The sequence below is a fragment of the Tenrec ecaudatus genome, chromosome 2 (genome assembly GCF_050624435.1).
Source record: "Tenrec ecaudatus isolate mTenEca1 chromosome 2, mTenEca1.hap1, whole genome shotgun sequence".
NCBI classification, from domain to species: Eukaryota; Metazoa; Chordata; class Mammalia; order Afrosoricida; family Tenrecidae; genus Tenrec; species Tenrec ecaudatus.
The window spans coordinates 29,985,051-30,005,021 of NC_134531.1; the positions used below are offsets into that span (position 1 = coordinate 29,985,051).

Here is a 19,971-nt window from a genome sequence, read left to right on the forward strand (position 1 = left end):
TTCCTTCTCATGCCAACTGCGGGACTGAGGCCCAGCCCTTGGCTGCTGCCTCCGCTCAGACACCACTCCCGTTAGCACAGGGAATCTTGCTCATCTCTCTAAAACGAGCTTTTATTGCAAATGAGGGGGGAGTTTCCACTTCTGATCATCCACTTTGCACGCAACAATCCAAAGATCCAAACCGCACAAATCCTCCATGGTCCACCCCCCACAAGCTCCCTGGCCCGCGCCCTATATCCCCCATGGGCTGCCATCTTCCATGTCACCTAAGTCAACGTGCATCAACAGGCCAGCCTGGTTTTAACACACCTGGAATTCTTTCGTTTTACAAGAATTTGACTTGCTTGGAAATGCTTTCTGAAAACTAAGGAGAAAGGGGAAAAGCAAGTCTCACAGGGAGTAGTGGAGATGCACTAACAAAAGAGGTGGTGGAGGGGCAGCAAAAAAGAGGAAGGCCCTCAGCGAGATGGGTGGACTCAGGGGGCCCAACAGTGGGCACAGGCACAGGTGCCATTGTGAGGATGGCATACGGCAGGGCAGTGCTTCGTCCTATGGTGCAGAGCGTCGCTCTCCATCAGAACCAACAGCAGAGGAAAGGATGCAGGAGCCCCGGGAGCAGAGTGGGTTGTGCGCTGGTCAACAGTTTGAATCACCAGCCGTTCTTCGGAAGAAGAATGAGCCTTTGCAGGAGTTGCAGTCTGCCCTGGAGTGTCTCAGTGAGTCAGAATCCACCAGGTGGCGGTGAGTTTGGTTTGTAGAATTTGGGGGGGAAATGGACCATGCTACCTTTCGCAAACTGATGTGGTGTCTTAGAGATGGATTCTGTACATGCAGCATAGTGGTAACATTAATAGTTGTGATCGTAATAGAAAGCCACCACAACAAACACTCGCGTGCCAGGCTCTCTCTGATGTACTTTGTTTGTAATCCCCGTTTAATCCTCACAGCGTGTGCAGTAGAGACTATCTCGTTTTCTCCCTTTATGGAATCAGGAACTCCAAAATCAGTGCCACTGAATCGATGCTGATTCATAGCGACCGAATAGGGCTGCGTAGGAATGTCCCAGTGAGTCTCCGAGAACAGAACTCTTGCTAACTTTGTGGATTGGACTCCCAAATGTAGGAGACAAAGGGGTGGGATGTAGCCTGGACATTAAAGCCACGCTGTCCGGATCTGGCATGAATGACCAGGTTGCCATTCCACCTCTAAAGACGATGAGAACCGTTATGTTACCTCTTCAGTGTCTTAGGCGCTTGGGGCTTGTTTTTCAACTATAGAAAGTTTTTCAACTTCAGAGACATTAGACCTTCTGAGGAGCCCTGTGGCATAGTGATTAGGCGTTGGGCTGCTGGCCAAGGTTCTGCTGTTCGAAACCACCAGCAGGTCTGCATGAGACAGATGAGGCAGCGGTCTACTCCTGTAAAGATTGACTATCCCAAAAACCTACAGAGGGAGTTCCACGCGAGGCTATAGGGACACAATGAGTCGGATTCAACTCTATGGCAGAGGGTCTTGGTAGGGCTCTAAACAGCTAATGTCAACTCTGTGTGGATTATAGTAATTTGTCTTTGCATCTTGTGCTTTTCACAGAGGCCCATTCTGTGAGGTTGATACAAAAAGAGCCGGGTGAGAGCAGAGCTAGCTGTCTGAGTTCTTGGAAAGATGTCTTAAATGTGCATTGCTTTAAAAGCTCATTACGCACAAAGGCAAAGAGAGAAAGAAAGAAAGAAATACTTGGCATTTTGGTATCTGTGATATTAAAAGAACTAATATTTAATATTCAAGTGACAACAGCTTGTAGAGTTTGCACACAACACCCACAGAGATCAATTTTTCTCTAAAATGGCCTTTGGGAAACTGTCTTTAAACAGCTGCCACCTCCATTCTCTGTCTCCCTCGCCCCTGCCAGCACCATGGGGGACACACCGAGGGCAGCCACAGACGCGTAATTCTTCACTGCAGGATTTGTCTGTGCAAATAATGGAGAATGTGGGAAATAAAGAAAAATGCAGTTTCCACTGAATCGACGTCAGCGCCATCCTGACAACTGAAAGCAAATGGGTGTCTTCAGAGGCCTTTTCTCCGTATGTTCTCTCAGCCCCTCCACACACCAGCCACGCACACAGAGCCACTTAAGGACACATAGGCTGCTGCCTGGCACGTTGCCGGCATGACTAATTGTCACAGCACTAATTTACTCACCTGTGGAATTTCCAACTCCCCCCCCCCCCGTCCCTTGCCTGCTGTCAAGAAGATGCATCATAATGAAATAAAGATTTTAAAATGCTGAGCACTAGGAAATACTTCATGGTTGTGCCAACAAAAAGCTCTCACTGAGGCTCAGCGCTGTAATTACTCATTGCTGGGCAGAGGGGGGGGAAACGGCTCCCCGGTGCATTTACCTGGTGGCTAATAGGAGCCAAGAGAACAAATCTTTTCTGACATAGACAGAAATCAGATCAAATACTGATCAGATGACCCAGAATGCATTTCTTTATCTTCATCACTCAAGGTTAATATAGCTGGCCAATTTTTGCTATGTTCTGCATTAGCAAACACTAGATATACAGATATAAGGTCTAGAGGAAGGCCCTCGGCTCCATGGATGGACACCGTAGCTGCAAGGATGACGGGCTCAAGCAAAAATCAGTTGTGAGGCTGGCGCAGGACCGGGCAGTGTTGCCTTCTGTTGTGCTCAGAGTCATAGTGGGCCGTAGCTGACTCGATGACACCTAACCACAGACTGGCTCTACATTAGGGTTGCTTAATAAAGATTGACTAGGTAGATGGACAGTAACCTAGATATCTACATTAGGGTTGCTTAATAAAGATTGACTAGGTAGATGGACACAGTGATTGCAACAGTGAACTCAAAGGACACAAGCGTTGAGAGGATGGCGCAGGACTGGACAGGGCTTCCCTCTGGTGTGCATAAGGTATCTGTGGGTCGGAGGCAAGTCAGCAGCATGTAGCAACAAGTCTATGTTGTCCTGTACCATAGAGTAAGTGATGGGCTGGATTCCCGCACCACCACCCCCCCCCTTTTTTTTTGCTGAGAAATATGGAAATGGTAAGGATGCAGATATAGACCTCTGTTCTTTTAATTGCATAAACCAATAAACCAATTTGAGACCTCTCTGCCAAGCTAGGTTTAAAATTTGTCGTGGAAAGGCATTAGCCACAGGTATAAAACCTGGCTTTTGTGAGGCTCCGGTAGTTGATTGCCCTCATGGTGATACCTTGATCTGTTTGGCGGCTCTGTGAAAATCGCGTGGGTACTGTTTGTACAGTGTTCACACACTTTTTTGCTTGATGGTGATACAAGTAAAATTTAGAAATGAAAGCCTCTGCTTTCCCAACGAGACTTTTAATTCTTACATTCTGTTGATTTCAAATTCTGTAGGGTGCTAACTAACCCACTGAAAGGAAGAAAAGACCAGGGGGAAACAAGGAGTCCCTAGATGAGTACACATCGTTAACACGTTGGACTGTTGACCAATCAGAGGTGGGGTGGGGGCGAGGACGGTGCTTGATGACCTCCTTCTGAAGATTCTGCCATGGGGAGCTCCGTTGTTCTCAGACAGATGTCTGGTCCCCATTGTCACCTTGATCCAACCACAGCTAGGATCGGTGTAATATTTGTTAGTGGGTCTTCTGAGGGAGGAAAACAAAAAGGGTTTTGGAGAGTTGGGAAAATGCTGCATTAACTAAGAGGGAGTTCTTAAAAGTCCGTGGGAAATGGGAATTGGGAAAGGTGTTGTTGCAGATGTAGCTACGTTGAAATTTAGCACGCTATCATTTGATCTCCCGTATGCTCCATTTAAATGTGTTCTTGTTTTTACTGTGTTCTACTTTCTTGACTAGTTTTTACTATTTTCTCTTTTACTTTGTTATTCTTGCTAATGGTTTTGTTTGTTCATATATTTTTTAAATGCTTCTCCTGTACATAGCATCCAGGATAGGTAAATGTATGGAGAGAGTCACGGATTGAGGGTCCTTAGAGGTACTGCAGGGGAGGTTGGGGGTGGGAAGTTGGGGGAGCTAATAACAATGGGTAAAAGAATGAAGAAAATGTTCTACAACTGATTATGGTGGTGACTATGCAATTCTCGATGCGCTTGAACTAGTAAATTGTGTGGGAGTGTGAATTATATGCCAATGAAACTGTCGATAAAATGAAATCTGGAAACCGAAATCCAAGTTGAAAGGATAAAGAAAAAAGAACTACAACCAGAAAAATGATCAAAATTGTCTGTGCACTTTTTTGAGCCCCCTCCCCCACCGCCCCCGCTATAAGGTTACTGCCATCATCTTTGCAAGCAGTGAAAGAAATGTCGGCATGCTAATGGGCATTGGGGAAAGAGAAGGTGCCTGGTCTATTCAAGCCCATTTGACCCAGGACAGTTCTAGCACAGCCTCCCTCTAAAGCAGAATGAACTCTCATGCACTGCACGGGATTTTGCAAGTGGTCCCTACCTTCCCTCGGGGTTCCCACACTGTTGCCATTGACCCTGAAGCAGTCTGTCGGTCTTTGCCCAGGGAGAGAAACATTCGAACAGAATCACAGACTCATTCCTTCTCACCGGTTCTCAGCCCGCAAGAGTTGGTGAGGAAATCCCCCTTCCACCCTGTGGGCTCGTCCTCAAAACCAACTCCCTGCCACCCAGTCCGTTGGCACTCATAGGAGCAAGGCTGTAACTTAAAATAGATCTCGGAGTGATCCAGAAAAGCAAAAAGCAGCCGCCTCCTCCGACCGTCCGGCTTTCCACTTAGCACATAGGAAAGACCCAGTTTTCCTCATTTCAAAACGATCGCCAACTTCCATGTTGTCTTTTGCTAGTCAGACGTTTGTCTGCCCTCTTTCGCCAGCTTATTCGCCCTCATGCTGCCTTGTAAGCATCTCTGAAAATGCCTGCCATGTTATTTTCTTTCCAGATAGCCTCTGAGAGCCAGGCAAAGGACCTTACGGCAGGAAGGAGGAATGAAGCGGGATTCGGTGCAGTGAACCAAGGCACTGCAAAGAGAATCGGAGCCTGGACTGCGGACCATCAGCATGAGAACTTACCGCTACTTCTTGCTGCTTCTTTGGGTTGGTCAGCCCTACCCAACAGTCTCGACTCCCTTATCTAAGAGGACTAGCGGTTTGCCGGCCAAGGAAAGGGCCCTGGAGCTCTCTGGAAACAGCAACAATGAGCTGAGCCGTTCCAAGAGGAGCTGGATGTGGAACCAGTTTTTCCTTCTGGAGGAGTACACGGGATCCGATTACCAGTATGTGGGCAAGGTAGGGTTCCTTCGGGCGCTATGACAGTGTGGTTTTAGAAGCCTGTAGAAGCAACTTCTAATAAATAGATGGGTAGGATGGGAATTATATTCTTCAGTACAGTAAGAATTGTTGCTTCTCCGGTAAGATTTTATATATATACATATACACTTGTGTAGTTTCAGGATGACAACTGTAGCAGGAAGCTGAGAATCGCTAGCACGCAACAAAGAGAACGCACTCCCGTTGAAAATGAAACGCCCACAGCCATCCGCATAGGATTATCATAAATCCTTTAATTTTGACTTGTGCTTGAAAAAAAAAGTGGTCTAACTATTCTCTAAAGTGGGGTGTATTAAAAATAGAAGCCAAGCGATTAGACAGCAAGGGAGGTACTGTTGCTTTCTCTCCTTCGGAAAGCAAACCGTGCTTTCATCCTTTGCCCGGGTGCAGATTAACTCTTTCTTTTCTTGACCCGGCTACTTCTCAGACCTAATGGAGTCCTCGGTGCTCAGAACCCCGCTCCCCACTCCAGCTGAGATCTGGTGCTACTTGCTACTGCTGGGGTTTCTTTGGGCTCAGCGAACAGGCACGATGCACCCCGCAAAAAGAAAAACCCGCGCCCATTGGCTTGATTCTGACTCAAAGCGACTCTATAGGGCAGAGTAGAACTGCCCCTGCGGGTTCCCAAAACGGTACCTTGATGTGGCAGTGGAAAGCCTCATCTGGTTCCAACAAGCATGGGCCAGGCACTTCCAAATCTGCGGGTTTCCCCTGTGGCAGGGCTTGCTGGCGAGAAGACTGGGGATGTGCATTACCAGATAGCATCCGACCGTTTCATTGACTCCAGAAAGCAGAGGGAGGAGACTTGCTTCTTTGTAGGCCTTGCAGATTCGAGGAGCTGAGTCAGGGAAGGCGAGCTGGGTTAGCTGGTCAGTGGGAGTGTCACTGGCTCCATTCCGATGGCAGTGAAGCCACCTACTGCCAGGATGCAAACACAGCAGCATGGAAGTTGGGGTGGGGACTTGGGGAGGGGGCGGGGGGTTGCTTTTGAGGTTCTGGATTTCAAAATAGAGGGCTGAGAGGGAAGCTAATTATCACCTCTCCCCTCAGCGGAACAAACTGAGAATGGACATCGTCATATTATAGAGGACAAAATATGATTTTATGGTTACAGCTACTGTTTGTAGCCATCTCTCTTAGGAAGGCCTGCAAATAAGATTAAATGTCTGGATTCCAAAGGCTGGACACTCACACTTCAGCGTCTGCTCCACTAACCCTGAGTAACTGTACAAATAGTCTTTATAAGCCGGTCCCAGCGTAACTGAACGGAAGCCTGCGAGGTCGGGGCTGAGGTAACCGGCCTTGTTCCAGTGAAGGAAGTTATTAACGCAGACTCAAGGAGGCACGGAATCATTTGGTGACAGCATGATCACCACCACCAGTTCTGAAGGAGGAGGCCAGGCATTTGCTGTGAAAACGAAAAATGAAAACTACATAAAAAAAAAAAAATCCCCTACCATGTACCTTGTGCAATCTGCGTAAGTTCTATTTGTTGAGGGGGAAAAGAATCATATATTTGTATAATTTTTAAAACAATTTATAGGGGGCTCATACAACTCGTATCACAATCCATCCATCCATCCGTCATGTCAAGCACATTTGTACATTCATTGCCCTCATCATTCTCAAAGCAATTTCTTTCTACTTGAGCCCTTGGTATCAGTTCCTCATTTTCCCCCTCCTCCCCCCACCTTCCCTCCCTCATGAACCCTTGATAATTTATAAATTATTATTTTTTCATGTCTTGCCCTATTCGATGTCTCCCATTACCCCCTTGTCTGTCGTCCATCCCCCTGGGAGGGGCTTCTAGACAGGACATTGTCTTCTGTTCCCCTTTTCTGCCCGCACCTTCCCCTTCCCCTCCTGGTATAGCTACTCTCATTGGCCCCGAGGAGTTTATCTGTCCTGCATTCCCTGTGTCTCCAGCTCTTATCTGTACCCGTGTCCATGCTCTGCTCCAGCCAGATTTTTGTCAATATGCTTACTCCCTGCTTATCTTTCCGGCTTTCTTTCTCAGGCAGCCATGCCAATGTACACTGGGCAGGGGGCAGTGCGCACGGCTGGTGGGGTGGGGGGAGGGGATGCAGAATGCCACTGGTTTCTAAAGAAGGGCCAGTACATTTCAAGATACTAAAGCAGCTAAGGTTCCATCTTACTGTTTTAACTAGGACCTTTAAGAATCTTTGGGCTGTGATCCTCATGGTCGGCAGTTCAAAACCACCAGTAGCTCCATGGGAGAAAGACTGGGCTTTCTACTCCTGTACACTGTTAGTCTATGAAACCCGCAGTGGCGCTGAGTCACCATGGATGGCAGAGAGTTGGGTTTCTCTAACTGGGACCTGGGCACTTGGGCTGACCCAAGGCTAGCCACATGTTGCAGCTGCCCGCGGAAGTTGTGTGGCCCAGAGTCGGCTAAGCTTTCCAGATATGACATGCCTCACATAGAAGTCGTGCATGGAAATGCCATCGTCCTGGGCATTTGAGACTGATGTCAAGTGGGTCCCAGATCATAGCGACCATCTAGGACAGACTAGAACTTGTGTTGTAGGCCTTCCGAGGCAGTAAATGCTTACAGAAATAGCCTGCCGAGGCTTTGGGTTTCCGAGTGGCCTAAACCACTGCACGGCGATGGCTCCTCCTTTCCCCGCCCCAGCCTCTCCTTGAAATCACAATGCACATGCAGAAAAAAGTCAGGGCAAGCCGCGACATTGCCTGGTTGCCTGTGTGGCTGTCCCAGATGTGTGGAAGGAGCTTTCTTTAGCGTGTGTACCCCACACGAGCAAAGAGGATCCCACCGCAACAGAGAATCCAAAATGTTCCCGCTGCCCGTCAAGACTCAGTGCGTCTTTGTCAAATGCTCCAAAGAAATGCGTCATAGGTGAAGCTCCCTAAATAAGCACGTATAGTCTAACAGCTTTGGGCCGTTACTTGCCCGCAAGCTTCCTTCAATTGGCAGCGACCCCATGTAACAGAAAGCAACAGAAAGCGCAGCTCAGGGTTGTGTGTAGATTCCACAGGGTTTGCATTGGCTGATTTTCAAAAGTAGACCATCAGGCTATGTTCCTACCCTGTCTACATCTAGAAGGAAGGTCCACTGAAACCACCCTGGGGGGCATCACAGTACTGACAGATGATGGGATAACTCCATTGCCCTTTGTGAAAACAGTACATGCAAATTGGAAGAAGCAGTATATATGTGTGTGTATGTGTGTGTTTAGTGTCATTCTTAAAGAAGCCCAACACTCACTGCCCTCACGTTGATTGTGAACTCTTATCGACCTGCCCCTCAAAAAGCAAGGTCACTGCCATGGAGTTGATTCTGACTCATAGTGACCCTAAAGGACAGGGCTGAGACTGTTCCCGAGACTGTCAATCTTTGTGGAAGTAGAAAGTCTCATCTTGTGCTTGGCAGCCCAGTGCCTGACTCCTAGGCCACCGGGGTTCCTGTCAGTGAGTAGAGCTACTTTCTAAGGAACATATGCACCTGTTGAGCTGGGCACAGCTTGTCCTCCATCACGATTGGACACTACTATCTCATTTTCTTTTCCACATGGGTGTTTGCACTGTATTTGCCTTTGATCCTCACCGGAAAAGCCAGCTTCGTAAATTGAGGACATGATCAAAAAGAATGTCTTTGAGAATGTGAACTACCTTGAGCAAAAAGTCCATGAGGTGCCTGGACAAACAGCAAGTGTAATTGTATTTCTCTCCAAATTTAAACAATCTCTGCAGCACCCCCTCTGAGTTCACTGAACCATGGGTGCCGTACAAAGGTGCATACCAGCTAATAAGCCCAAGCCACACCTGCTGCTGTTGAGTCCATTCTAAGGAGAGTTGGGTCCACTCTGACCATAAGGCCATGTGGACCTGCCCCGTAGGGTTTCTCACGCTGGAGACCTTTATGAAAGCAGACTGCCTCAGCTTGCTCCCACAGGAGGTTGATAGATCCCAACTGCCCACCTTTCCAGTTAGCAGTCCATTGCATGATTCACGGTGCAATGCATATACCTTAAACGTTGAGACATAGTTTTATTTTTTTTTATTTAAGAAATACCTTGCCTGGCGTCTTACCTCCCTGGGGATTCTAATTTAGTTGGTTTCCTTTGAAGTATTTATGATTCTAATGTTTGACAAAATCTGAGTACCTTTACCCTGGGAGCACCTTATTGCCCCAATTTATACCACAACGTGGCAAGTGCAGTAGCCAATGGGCATCGGGGCATATGATGGAATCATAAGGGGCAATCAAACTTGAGAGTTCAACAGAAAGGACGTGATGGTGCTTGCATATCTTTGGAACAACCTTTTAAAGAAAGAGCAGGTGTTCGCTCAGACGGAGCAGGGAGACTTGCCAGAACGTCCCAATTAATTGGATGCAGAAGCCAGAGAAGAGAACGCCGGAGGTTCAAAGAGTCAGAGATTTAGAGACAGAACAGGCAGGAGAGTGGAAATGTCACCAATGTAGTCACAGAGCAGGAAGCGGCGCGTATTTTCTTGTCAAGAGCTAAAGCGAAAAGTTTTTGATGTTGTACAAAATCTACTTAGCTTATCCTTGGCTTGTGTAAATTTAACAGGAAAAAAACATAAGAGGGGAACTGAGATGGCGTATTTTCAGAATCTTCATGACCATCCTACCAGCTTTATATGATGTAGCAATTTCTTGATGAAGATTGATATGTTTCCAGATTTAGTTCAGTCCGAAAGGCACACCCACACTATGATCTAGCTAGAACAACAGCATAGGCACTCTGGTGGCGGTGTGACTAAGCCTGAGGCTGCTAAGTGAAAGGCCAGCCCTTGGACCTCCGAGGCTGCTAAGTGAAAGGCCAGCCCTTGGACCCCACCGGATGCTGTATGAGATCCCGCTGTGGCAGTCTTCTCAAGAAGAGCATGCTGCTGTTGCTTGGTGCCGTCAAAGTTGTTCCGACTCATAGCAACCATCTGCAACACAGAGCAAAACACCGCCCTACCCTGTGTCATCCTCAGGCATCCCTGTGCTAGAGCCCGCTCTTGCAGCCACCGTGACAAGCCATCTCATGGGTCTGCCTCTTTGTCACCTAATCCCTTCTTTGTTGTTAGATGGCATCACGTCACTTTCAATGCATAGGACCCTATGTACAACAAAAGATTTCACACTCCTGCTCTAGCTTCACAGTAGTTCCTGCATGTGAACCTATTGTTGAAGCTCTGTGGCAATCCATCTTGCTGTGGGTCTTCTCCTTTCTCACCATGCCTGTATCTTGTCGAGCATGACATCGTCCATGGCTTAATCCCTCGTGATAGCCTGTTTGAGGGTTTGTGAGAGGAAGTCATATCATCCTTGGTTCTAAGTATCCGGCTGTACTTCTTCCAAGACAGATGTTTCCTTCTTGAACTAGTCCGTTGTTCTTTCACTGTTCTTCACCAACACCATAACTCAAAGGCATCGGTTCTTCTGCATTCGTTGTTCAGCGTTCACATCACTAGAACTCCAATGAAAATACTATTAAATTGAATCAGGTATACCTTAGTCTTCAAAGTGACACCATTGCTTTCTAACATGCTCAAGAGATCTTTTGAAGATTTCCCCAATGCAATGTGTCCATTGATTTCTGGACTTCTGCTTCCAGGAACATTGTCTAGCCAAATAAGATTAAAACCTAGACAACTGTAATCTTTTCTCTGTTTATCATGACATTGTTTATTGACCCAGTGGAGAGGATTGTTATTGTCTGTACGTGAACGTGTGATTCATTCTGAAGGCTGTAGTATGTGGTCCTCGTCAGCAAGTGCTTCAAGTCCTTTTCATTTTCAGCAAGCAAGGCTGTGCCATCCGCATATCACAGGCTCCTCGGGAGTCTTTCTCTAATCCGGATGATGTAGTCATCTCCAAATAGCCCAGCACTCAGAGTATTTGCTCAGCATGGAGACTGACACACATCTTTCCTGATGCTAACCACTCAGCATCTCCTTGATCTTGTCTCGAGGACTGCCTCTTAGTCTATGGATACTTCCCCTGAGCCCGAGTAAGTGCTCTGGAATTTATATCCTGCACAATATTATCTATAGTTTGCACAATATTATCCATAGTTTATTGTGATCCACCCAGTCCAGTGCCTTTGTGTAGTCAGCAAAATAAAGAGCTTTCTTTGTGTAGTCAGCAAGTAAAGATCTTTCTGGAATCCTCAACTTTCAGTCAACATCCATGTTGACATCTTCAGTGATATGGCTGCCTCTCCTCGTCTTCTGGCTTACCTAGGACTGGAGTTTCTAACAGATTGTATCTCTGCAATTGTTTTTCAATTATCTTCAGCAAAACTTATTTGCAGGGAGTATTGATTATATTGTTCAATAATTTCTGCCTTCCGATGATTCATCTTCCCTTGAAATGGACAGAAATGTGGATCCCTTTCAATCCAGGTGGCCAGGTAGCTTTTCCCCCCAGATTTTTGGCAGAGAGATAAAAGCACTTCTAGTGTTCTATCCCTTTGTTGTAAATTCCATCAAGGCCGGAACCTTCTTTCCAGTGCCTTCACAGTCCTTCCTTCAGCACCATTGGTTTTTATTTGTATGCTAAAATGGTTGGGCTAATTTTTATTACAAATACTCCTTTCTTTTAATTCTTCCAGTGCCCATCAATATTTTGTCCCAAAGATTCTTCAGTTTCATAACTCAAAAAGCTTGAATTTTCTCTTCAGTTTAAGAAATATCAAGCAGGTTCTTCACTTTTGAATATTCTTAATATAAGTTTTTGCACTTCATTACTACACTTCGTCTTCTTGAGCTACCTGTTAAAATCTTTTTATTTTTAACATTTTATTAGGGGCTCATACAACTCTTATCACCCGTTAAAATCTTTTGCTCAACTCTTCATCCATTCTTCCTTCTTCTCTCTTCTACATTCACCAGCACATTTCTGAATCTCTTACTACTGTTTTTTTATCCGTTTCCTATCTTCTCAACAGCCATTTGAATTCTTCTTGTGTGTTTTCCTCGTGGCTTCCCACAGCTCTCCTGGTCTCGGGTCATTAATGTGCATTGTGTAAAATTTGTTCTTACCCAGCATCTCTAAATTCACATGGGATATACTCAAGGCTGTAATTTTGGCTCTAGTGACCTTGTTTTAATTTTCTTCAGCATAGATGTGAATTTGCATGTCAGCAATTGATGATCTGTTCTGTAGTTAGCTCCTGCCTTATTCTTACTGATGATACTGATATTTTCCTTGATCTTGCCCCTTAGATTCCAGTAACCAATTAGATTCCAGCAGATTCTTTCCAGTAAGGTCTACATTCAAAATCACTTTTCTGTAGTTGGAAAAGTTATTTCCAATGGCTACGTCATTCGCCTTACAAAATTCTGCACTGAGACCGCCAGCATCGCTTCTGTCACAGAAGTTTCCAAATATTAATTCTTCTTTGTTTTCAACTTTTGCATCCCATTCATCAGTGATTATTCATGTATATTAATTGTATGTCTGGACAATTTCAGACTGCAGAAATTGATAAATGTTTTCACTTTCTTTATCTATGGCATTAGTTATTGCCCAGCAAATATGAATTATAATAGTATTAACTAGTCTTCTTTGAGGTGTGTATGAATATCATCACTGACAACATTGTGCTTCAGAATACATCTTGAAATGTTCTTTTTGATAAAGAATGGAACATCATTACTCCTTCATTTGTCAATCTCAGCATAGTTGACCCTATGGTTGTCAAAATGGACAATCTCAGTCCATTCCAGTTCATTAATACGTCTTGGATATTGAGATGCTGATCTTCAAGCTTTCCATTTCATTTTTTACAACTTCCAATTATTCTGATTTTATGCTCCAATTATTAATGAGTTATGACTCTTTATGCCCCACCTTTCTTTTTTTTCTTATTTAAATACTTTTGTTGGGTCTGCTGACATCTCTTATCACAATCCATACATTCATCCATTGTGTCAAGCACATTTTATGCCCACCTTTCTCCCAAGAATTGGCCACTGGTTTCAAACAGCTGACCTTGCCGTTAACAGCCCAACAGCATCAGGGTTCAGAGAAAGATGTGGGTAGTCTGCTTCCAGAAAGATTGTGGTTGTTAGGTGCCGTAAGTTCTGTCCCATGTCCAACTGAATGAAACGCTGCCTGGTCCTGCACCATCCTGAAATCCATTACTGTGTTTCGAGTCCTGTATTTCAGCCATTGTGTGGATCTGTCTCATTGAGGGGCTTCCCCTCCTTTGTTGACCCTGTACTTTACCAACGATCCCCAGTGGAACTGCTCCACCCTTCCTATAGGGTCAATATTTGAGTCATCATCAATTCCATGGCAGTGAGTTTCATTCGGGGTTTGATACAAAATATATTGTCCGTCTCCAAGGACTGCTCCTTCCTTTCAATGTGCCCAAAGTACATGAGCTGAAGGACACTTGCTGGTATTTGAAATGCTGCTGACAAAGCTTTGTGCATCACAGCAACAAGCAAGCCACCGCCGTCCAATAAACTGACAGACGCGTAGCCTTGGAAACCCGATGGGGCAATTCCACACCACCCTTTAGAGTTGCTATGAGTTGCAATTTACTCCATAGCAACGGGTTTCGTTTTCTCGGTCACTCAATGTCAGACTGCGCTTTAGAGGGTCACCTCAACCACTTGCCATTTCAAATACCTGGAGCAGAGATTTACTGAGCATTCTGAGTCCATCACAAGGCAAACATTACCCCATTGGATCCTCACAGCACCTCTACTGAATGGGGAGTATTCATGTCCCTGTTTTACCAATGGGTAAACAGCATCTAAGTGCAGAAAATTCTTTTGCCCAGTATCACCCATTGCTAGGACCCTGTGGGACCGACTCCACTGCCTGACCACTTAATACTCATTCATACTCCCTCCCCTGACGACCCCACTACTTGACAGCGCCATGGCAAGCCACAAATACAATGACAGCCCCAGAGCATGCAAGAGTCTGTGAGAGCAGCTCTCTATTGGAAACCATGAGCTTCCACTGAGAATCTGCTCTGTGAAGCCCAACGGTGAGGAGAAAAATCAAGTGTTTTAAGAAACTACTTTTAAAGAGCTACGCAAATAGGTTTGTATTACTATTATACACAGCCCTCATACTTTCTCGTGGCTGTCTCCTGATTTTAATTTCCAGAACACATGAGTGATGTTCAAAATAGCAACTGCGTGTGAGCATTTTAAAATTTGACGTGCAATTAGCAATCGTTTGGGTCATTGTGATGAAAATGTGTCTTTTCTCTTATTTCCCTTGATCGCTTTCTCTAAACGTGCATTCTGGTTCAATGACCTGCAATCATCTTTTCTTCCTGAGTCAGGGCGAGTGCCTTGGGCACATCTTCCTTCATCATTTAAATTTAATGCTCAACCATTTAACATTTTCATATTCCAGCTGCTTAGTGTATTTAAGAGAATGTGCATCCACTCACTCCTTGAATGTACTTTTTTAAAAAAGGTTTTGAGCGACTTCCCAGCCGCCCATATTGGCAGTCATTCCCATTTTGTTTCCACTGTCGCCCAACTGATTTCACTTTGGTAATGAGAAAACTTCCACTCGTGATTTGATGCTAATGAAATGCCCAGTGTAGCAGCGGTTCCCGTTCTGACTCTTGAACGTGCCTGTCTGCACAGCAGCCCATGCGGAGAGCAGGAGAGTGGGAATGTCTGACCTTGGCCGTAAACTCAAAGGCAAGTGTTCTCCTGCCCAGACTGCACAAGCAGAGGAAAAGACAGAAAGCCAAACAGGGACACAATCCCAAAGTCCCATTTCATTTTGTCTGTGGAGTCCTTTATCCTTCTGCTTGTGATTCAATTTGTTGGACAAAGTGGAGAGATCAGGGTGAATTAGAAAGAACCTAGGGATTCAGATCCTTTGTGTTCCCACTGTAGCTATTTTAGGAGCTCTGGAGGTGAAAGAGTTCCACTGCAAACCATGAGGCCAGCAAGGGTTCGAACCCGCCAACCACTCCACAGGAGAACAGTGAGGCCATCTGCTACTGTAAATAGGGTAGCCTTGGAAAGCTATGGGGCAGTTCTACTCTGTGCGTTGGAATTGACCCAACGGCAATGGGTTTGGGTTGGGTGGAGAACTATTTTAGGTCCACGTTCCACAACTGAACGGAGCTAGAGGCTGCTGGAGATCGGAGAGGGCCAGCACACTCTATGTAACACATCCACTTGAATCGATTCCTTGTTGCTGTGTGCTATGGAGTCAGTTCTGCCTCATTGTCCCCACAGGGCTGAGGAGGACTGTCCCATGGCCTTCCCTAGCCTGGAATTGTGCTGGGAGCAGCTGGTGGGCTCGAACCACCTAGCTTTTGGTTCGCAGTCAAAGGTTTAAGCACGGTGCCACAAGCCTCCTCCGTCGATTCCAAGCACACCTGTTGTTGTCATGTCAATTCCTTCTTATCGACGACATAAGACCCAGGAGAACTTCCCTCATAGAATTTTCAAGACTCTCAATCAGCTTCCGAAAGTGGGGGCAACACCGCCCCCCCGGGGGGGGGTGGTCACTGGCACCCTGCAGGGAAACGGCAAAAGCAAATAAGTCCACTTTGTCCTGGACTGTGGGCTAGACAGCACAAACATGTGTCATTGCCAGGGGAGTGCTGTGTGTTGTGTCGTTGTTGTTTCTGTTTTGTTTTGTTTTGTTTTTTTCTGAAAATGAAGTGCTACTCCAAATCAGTTTGGGAACATGTGTTCTAAATCTTTACAGATGCCAGCTGCACGTTTCCTCCTGCAAAGCAGCATGGGTTCGAATCTCCACTGCGCTTTCAGTTCACAGCCCACTGTTTGGTCAATATGACCCCAAGGTTCCCTCCCGCATCTGGAAACGCACTGGCCTTGAGTTGACTCCAGCATACAGCGCCCCTCTGTAGTATCTCTGAGACTGTCAGTCTTTCTGGAAGCAGGTAGCCTCACCTTTCTCCTGTGGAGCTGCTGGATTTGAACTTCTGCCCACAGCATAACCCACAGCGCCACCTGGGCTTCTTGCCTTCATTTATAACCCCCAAATTAAACCCACTGTCATCGATTCAATTCTGACTCGTAGTGACCTTCTGTAGGCTTTCTAAGGTTTTGTAAATCTTTATAGGAGAGAACAGTCTCATCTTATTCCTTCCCAGAAGTTGATGGGTTTGACCATTAGCAATCCAGTGCTTACCTGATAGACTTAAGAATCAAGCTCACCACCATCAAGACAATTCTGACACCTGTAGACATTGTTAAATATTTATTAATTGATGGTTTTAACTTGTTGGTCAAACTCCATTTAAACTCTCTGCCCTTGAGTATATTCCAACTCATAGGGCCTGTATAGGGAAAGGTAGATCTGCTCCTATGGGTTTCTGAAAATGTAATCCTTTCTAGGAGTAGAAAGCTTTTTTCTGAGGATTGGCTGGTGGTTTTGAACTGCTGACCTTCCAGTCGGCAGCCTAATACATCAGGACTCCTAACCTAAAGGATCAAGATGTAGTAAAATCTTAGAACATTCTCAAGTGAAACACATTCAACCCCCCAACGCTGTGCTTAACAACCAAGCCCATTAACCATGTGCCACCCAGGGGCTCCCCCACCTCTGCAGTCAAGACCACAAATCTCTTCCTTGTGCCCACCCTCCCCTTTTACCAAAATGAAATCAGGATTGGAGAAGGGCACCCCTGTTTGATAGCCTTCATCAGCCAAAGCGATTACGTTTCGTTGTTTATGTGCATCGGAAATAGAGGCAACTCTTGTAGTGTGGACGCAAGCTACTGGCAGTAACCTTAACTTGCCCGTAGCTTTTATGTTATCCGTTATTAAGGTGACAATGATATATGGGCGTCATTGGTATGCTGCACGTATCACTATCCTTCACAAACCTATCTTTCCGTCTGGAATTGAACTCATGCAGGTTGAAAGAATGCAGAATTCCCCATCAGAGGATAAGAAATAGGTTTTCCATTGCTACTATCGATAAGGCAGTAAACGTGTAACAAATATTCTCAAATATTGATGTGAGGAATCAAAGCTGAAATTATGATTGCCGGAATGAGAAGGAAGCTGTGTGCCGAAATATTTCACAGGGAAAATGTTTTTTATTCCTCCCAGTGCACTGCTCACAGAGAATATCGAGGCACAAGAAAGGAGAGGCATTTTACAAGATTAAAATGTATACATGTGTGAAATACATGAATACATATTTCCGGTGAAGTGGTGTGTTTCGGATGCCTTGAGGGCAGTAATGGGGGCATGACCAAAAGCTTGAAATACCACTCCGGCTGTGGGATTTAAGACCGACTAAAGGGGATGGAAATTGGCGCTAAGGAGGCTGCTGAAGGAGCTCTCTAGGCTTCAGCCTCTTTAGAAGAGATTTGAAGAGAAAATACATTCATTCAACCACTATTCTCTAGAGAGGGTGGAACTGAACTAAACTGCTGACCCTCACCCCCTGGTAATACTGGGCAAGGTTTGTAACTGCTCTGCCTGCCTCTCCTGTAAATTAGAGGATGAATAATATGATTAATTAAGAAACAAATCAGAGAACACAAAGAAGGTGCTTACAACAGAGGCCAGGCCGCAGTAAGTGCTTGTGGCACAGGATGAAGGCGCAGGACCAGCAGGATGGGCTGCTTGTCCACCGGGGAACCTGGGTGGCCCTCAAGCCCCTCTTCCCAGTCCGCCCCCATGGATGGGGTCGCTGAGCCAAACAATCCCTTGTAAAAGGGCTCGTGTCTCCAGGAGTAGCTTCCAACCTGTAGAATTATTCAAATATGCCCATCACATCTTCCCATCAAAACAAAGACCTCTTGATACTACAAAGCCTGTCTGTTCCCAAGGACTACTCAACTAAGGACCTGCACGGCATGCAGAGGCCTGTGTGGCCTGAATGTGAGCGAACGTGGCTGTCAATCCTATGTGTCCAGTGTTGGCTGTGTTTGGCCATCCCCATAACCCTGAAGTGGGAATCTTTCTCTCACCAGTAGTATGCATGGGAGGCAATTAAACTACCACTCGCATATTGTGTCAGGAATACTCAAGTATTTAGGTCTTCAAAAAGTTCAAGGCCCTTTCCCTTTAGCTCTTCATTGTATTTGTTCAAGAATTTTTAAAACTCCCCTATACAAAGGGAAGATCACTGTGTACTTTCACTCACCGCCATGGAGCCAAGGCCGACTCATAGCAACCCTATAGGACAGGGTAGGACTGCCCGTGTAAGTTTCCAAGACTGCAACTCTTTACAGGAATAGAAAGCCCAGTTGTACTCCCATCGTGGCTGGTTTTGAACTACTGACCCTGTGGTTGACATCCCAATGCATAACCACGACGTCACCGGGGCTCCTCATAGCAACCTCTAGCTACAAAATTCATCAAGACACTAGACGACAAGACTTACTCATCTTTGTACACCCTATGGGGCTTAGCACAGATTTCTCACCTTGGAAACAGTCCATTTTTTTTAATGAAGCTACATTAGCCACACAAGATGGAACCTGCTTTGCTAATCTAAAAGCCGCCTCTCAATTTACTGATGTGGATGGTTACCTATGAATATCGCTGATATTGTTTTGTGTCTTGGGGTTGGCAACTCTAAAGTTCAGGAGCATATTTTGTCATGAAAGCTTCCTATGGAGCCTTTCTCTGGAAATTTCATATCAAAGTGGTACATTTTATGATGCTTTGAGAGAAAACTCAAACTTCCTTAGTGCACACCAGAGAAATTAAAGACACATGTGCATGCATAAAGATAATAACAAGTGAACAAGAGGATACATAACAAATAATAATATATTCATAAGAGTTGATTCCTTTAAGATTTCCACTAATGAAAATCAGACATTATTTAGGACATTATTATTTTCTCGATATAAGAAAATTTGAAACAAAATAGGAAACAATCAAAGAGAAAAGGGAGATAGAATATTCCTTCTTACGATTCCTAGGAAGCCACACTGCACAGACAATTCAAATGTTCTGTAAAACAGAAATCATTCAAGATCCAAGGATCTGGAATGCAGACATTCACGGAAAAATCAACAAGAAAAAAGACAATGCAGGGACCGGAAATTCTATAGAATCACTCCTTTTTTTTTTTAAGTTAACCGATATTCTTCTAAACAACATATTTTGAGTTCTCATAGGAAAGATAGTCATTTTTGAAAAATAATCTCATCTTAACTCTTTTTATGTTTATTTCATGAGTATGATTCAGAAGGGATACATGAATACGGAACTGCAAAGAAAATTCTGCTTTTGCAGAATTTTATTTTTGTATAAGATACAGCTATATAAAGCTTGAACATGCTTTATTGTTTTGTTCTTACAAATTGTGAAGCATAAAATTCTGCCTCATTTTATATATATATATTTAAGGGGGGGAATGTCCTCTTCGAAGCCAACTATCCTTCAAGAAGCCAGGTAAAACTCGGCTGCAACTGAGGCCAACACATGGTGAGCCCCATATATTTCAGAGGAGACCTGCACGCCATAAAGTCGTGGTAATTTGAAACTGTTCTGCGTAAATTGGGTGAAGGTTTACAGAGCACATCTCCTCCATGGACCGCAGCCTCCCTTGCATTTCCTGTTTTAATCCCTCCTTCAGGCCTCATCCTCTGCATTTTGCCCTCGGATAAAGGCTGCCCTTTGGGCCTCAACTGGTGAATTTCCTAATCTGGGGTGAGTTT

The 19,971-nt window shown here is 45.2% G+C and overlaps 1 protein-coding gene across 3 annotated transcripts in view; it reads left to right on the plus strand.

Annotated features, from left to right (window-relative positions):
- Positions 1 to 19,971, plus strand: part of CDH6 (cadherin 6) — a 200,422-nt gene that overhangs the window by 107,751 nt on the left and 72,700 nt on the right. For all 3 annotated transcript variants that reach the window (XM_075540892.1, XM_075540891.1, XM_075540890.1), the window contains one exon: positions 4,936 to 5,281. In XM_075540892.1, the coding sequence (XP_075397007.1) occupies positions 5,054 to 5,281 (228 nt within the window). In that variant the 5' untranslated portion in view covers positions 4,936 to 5,053. The remainder of the gene's footprint in view (positions 1 to 4,935; positions 5,282 to 19,971) is intronic.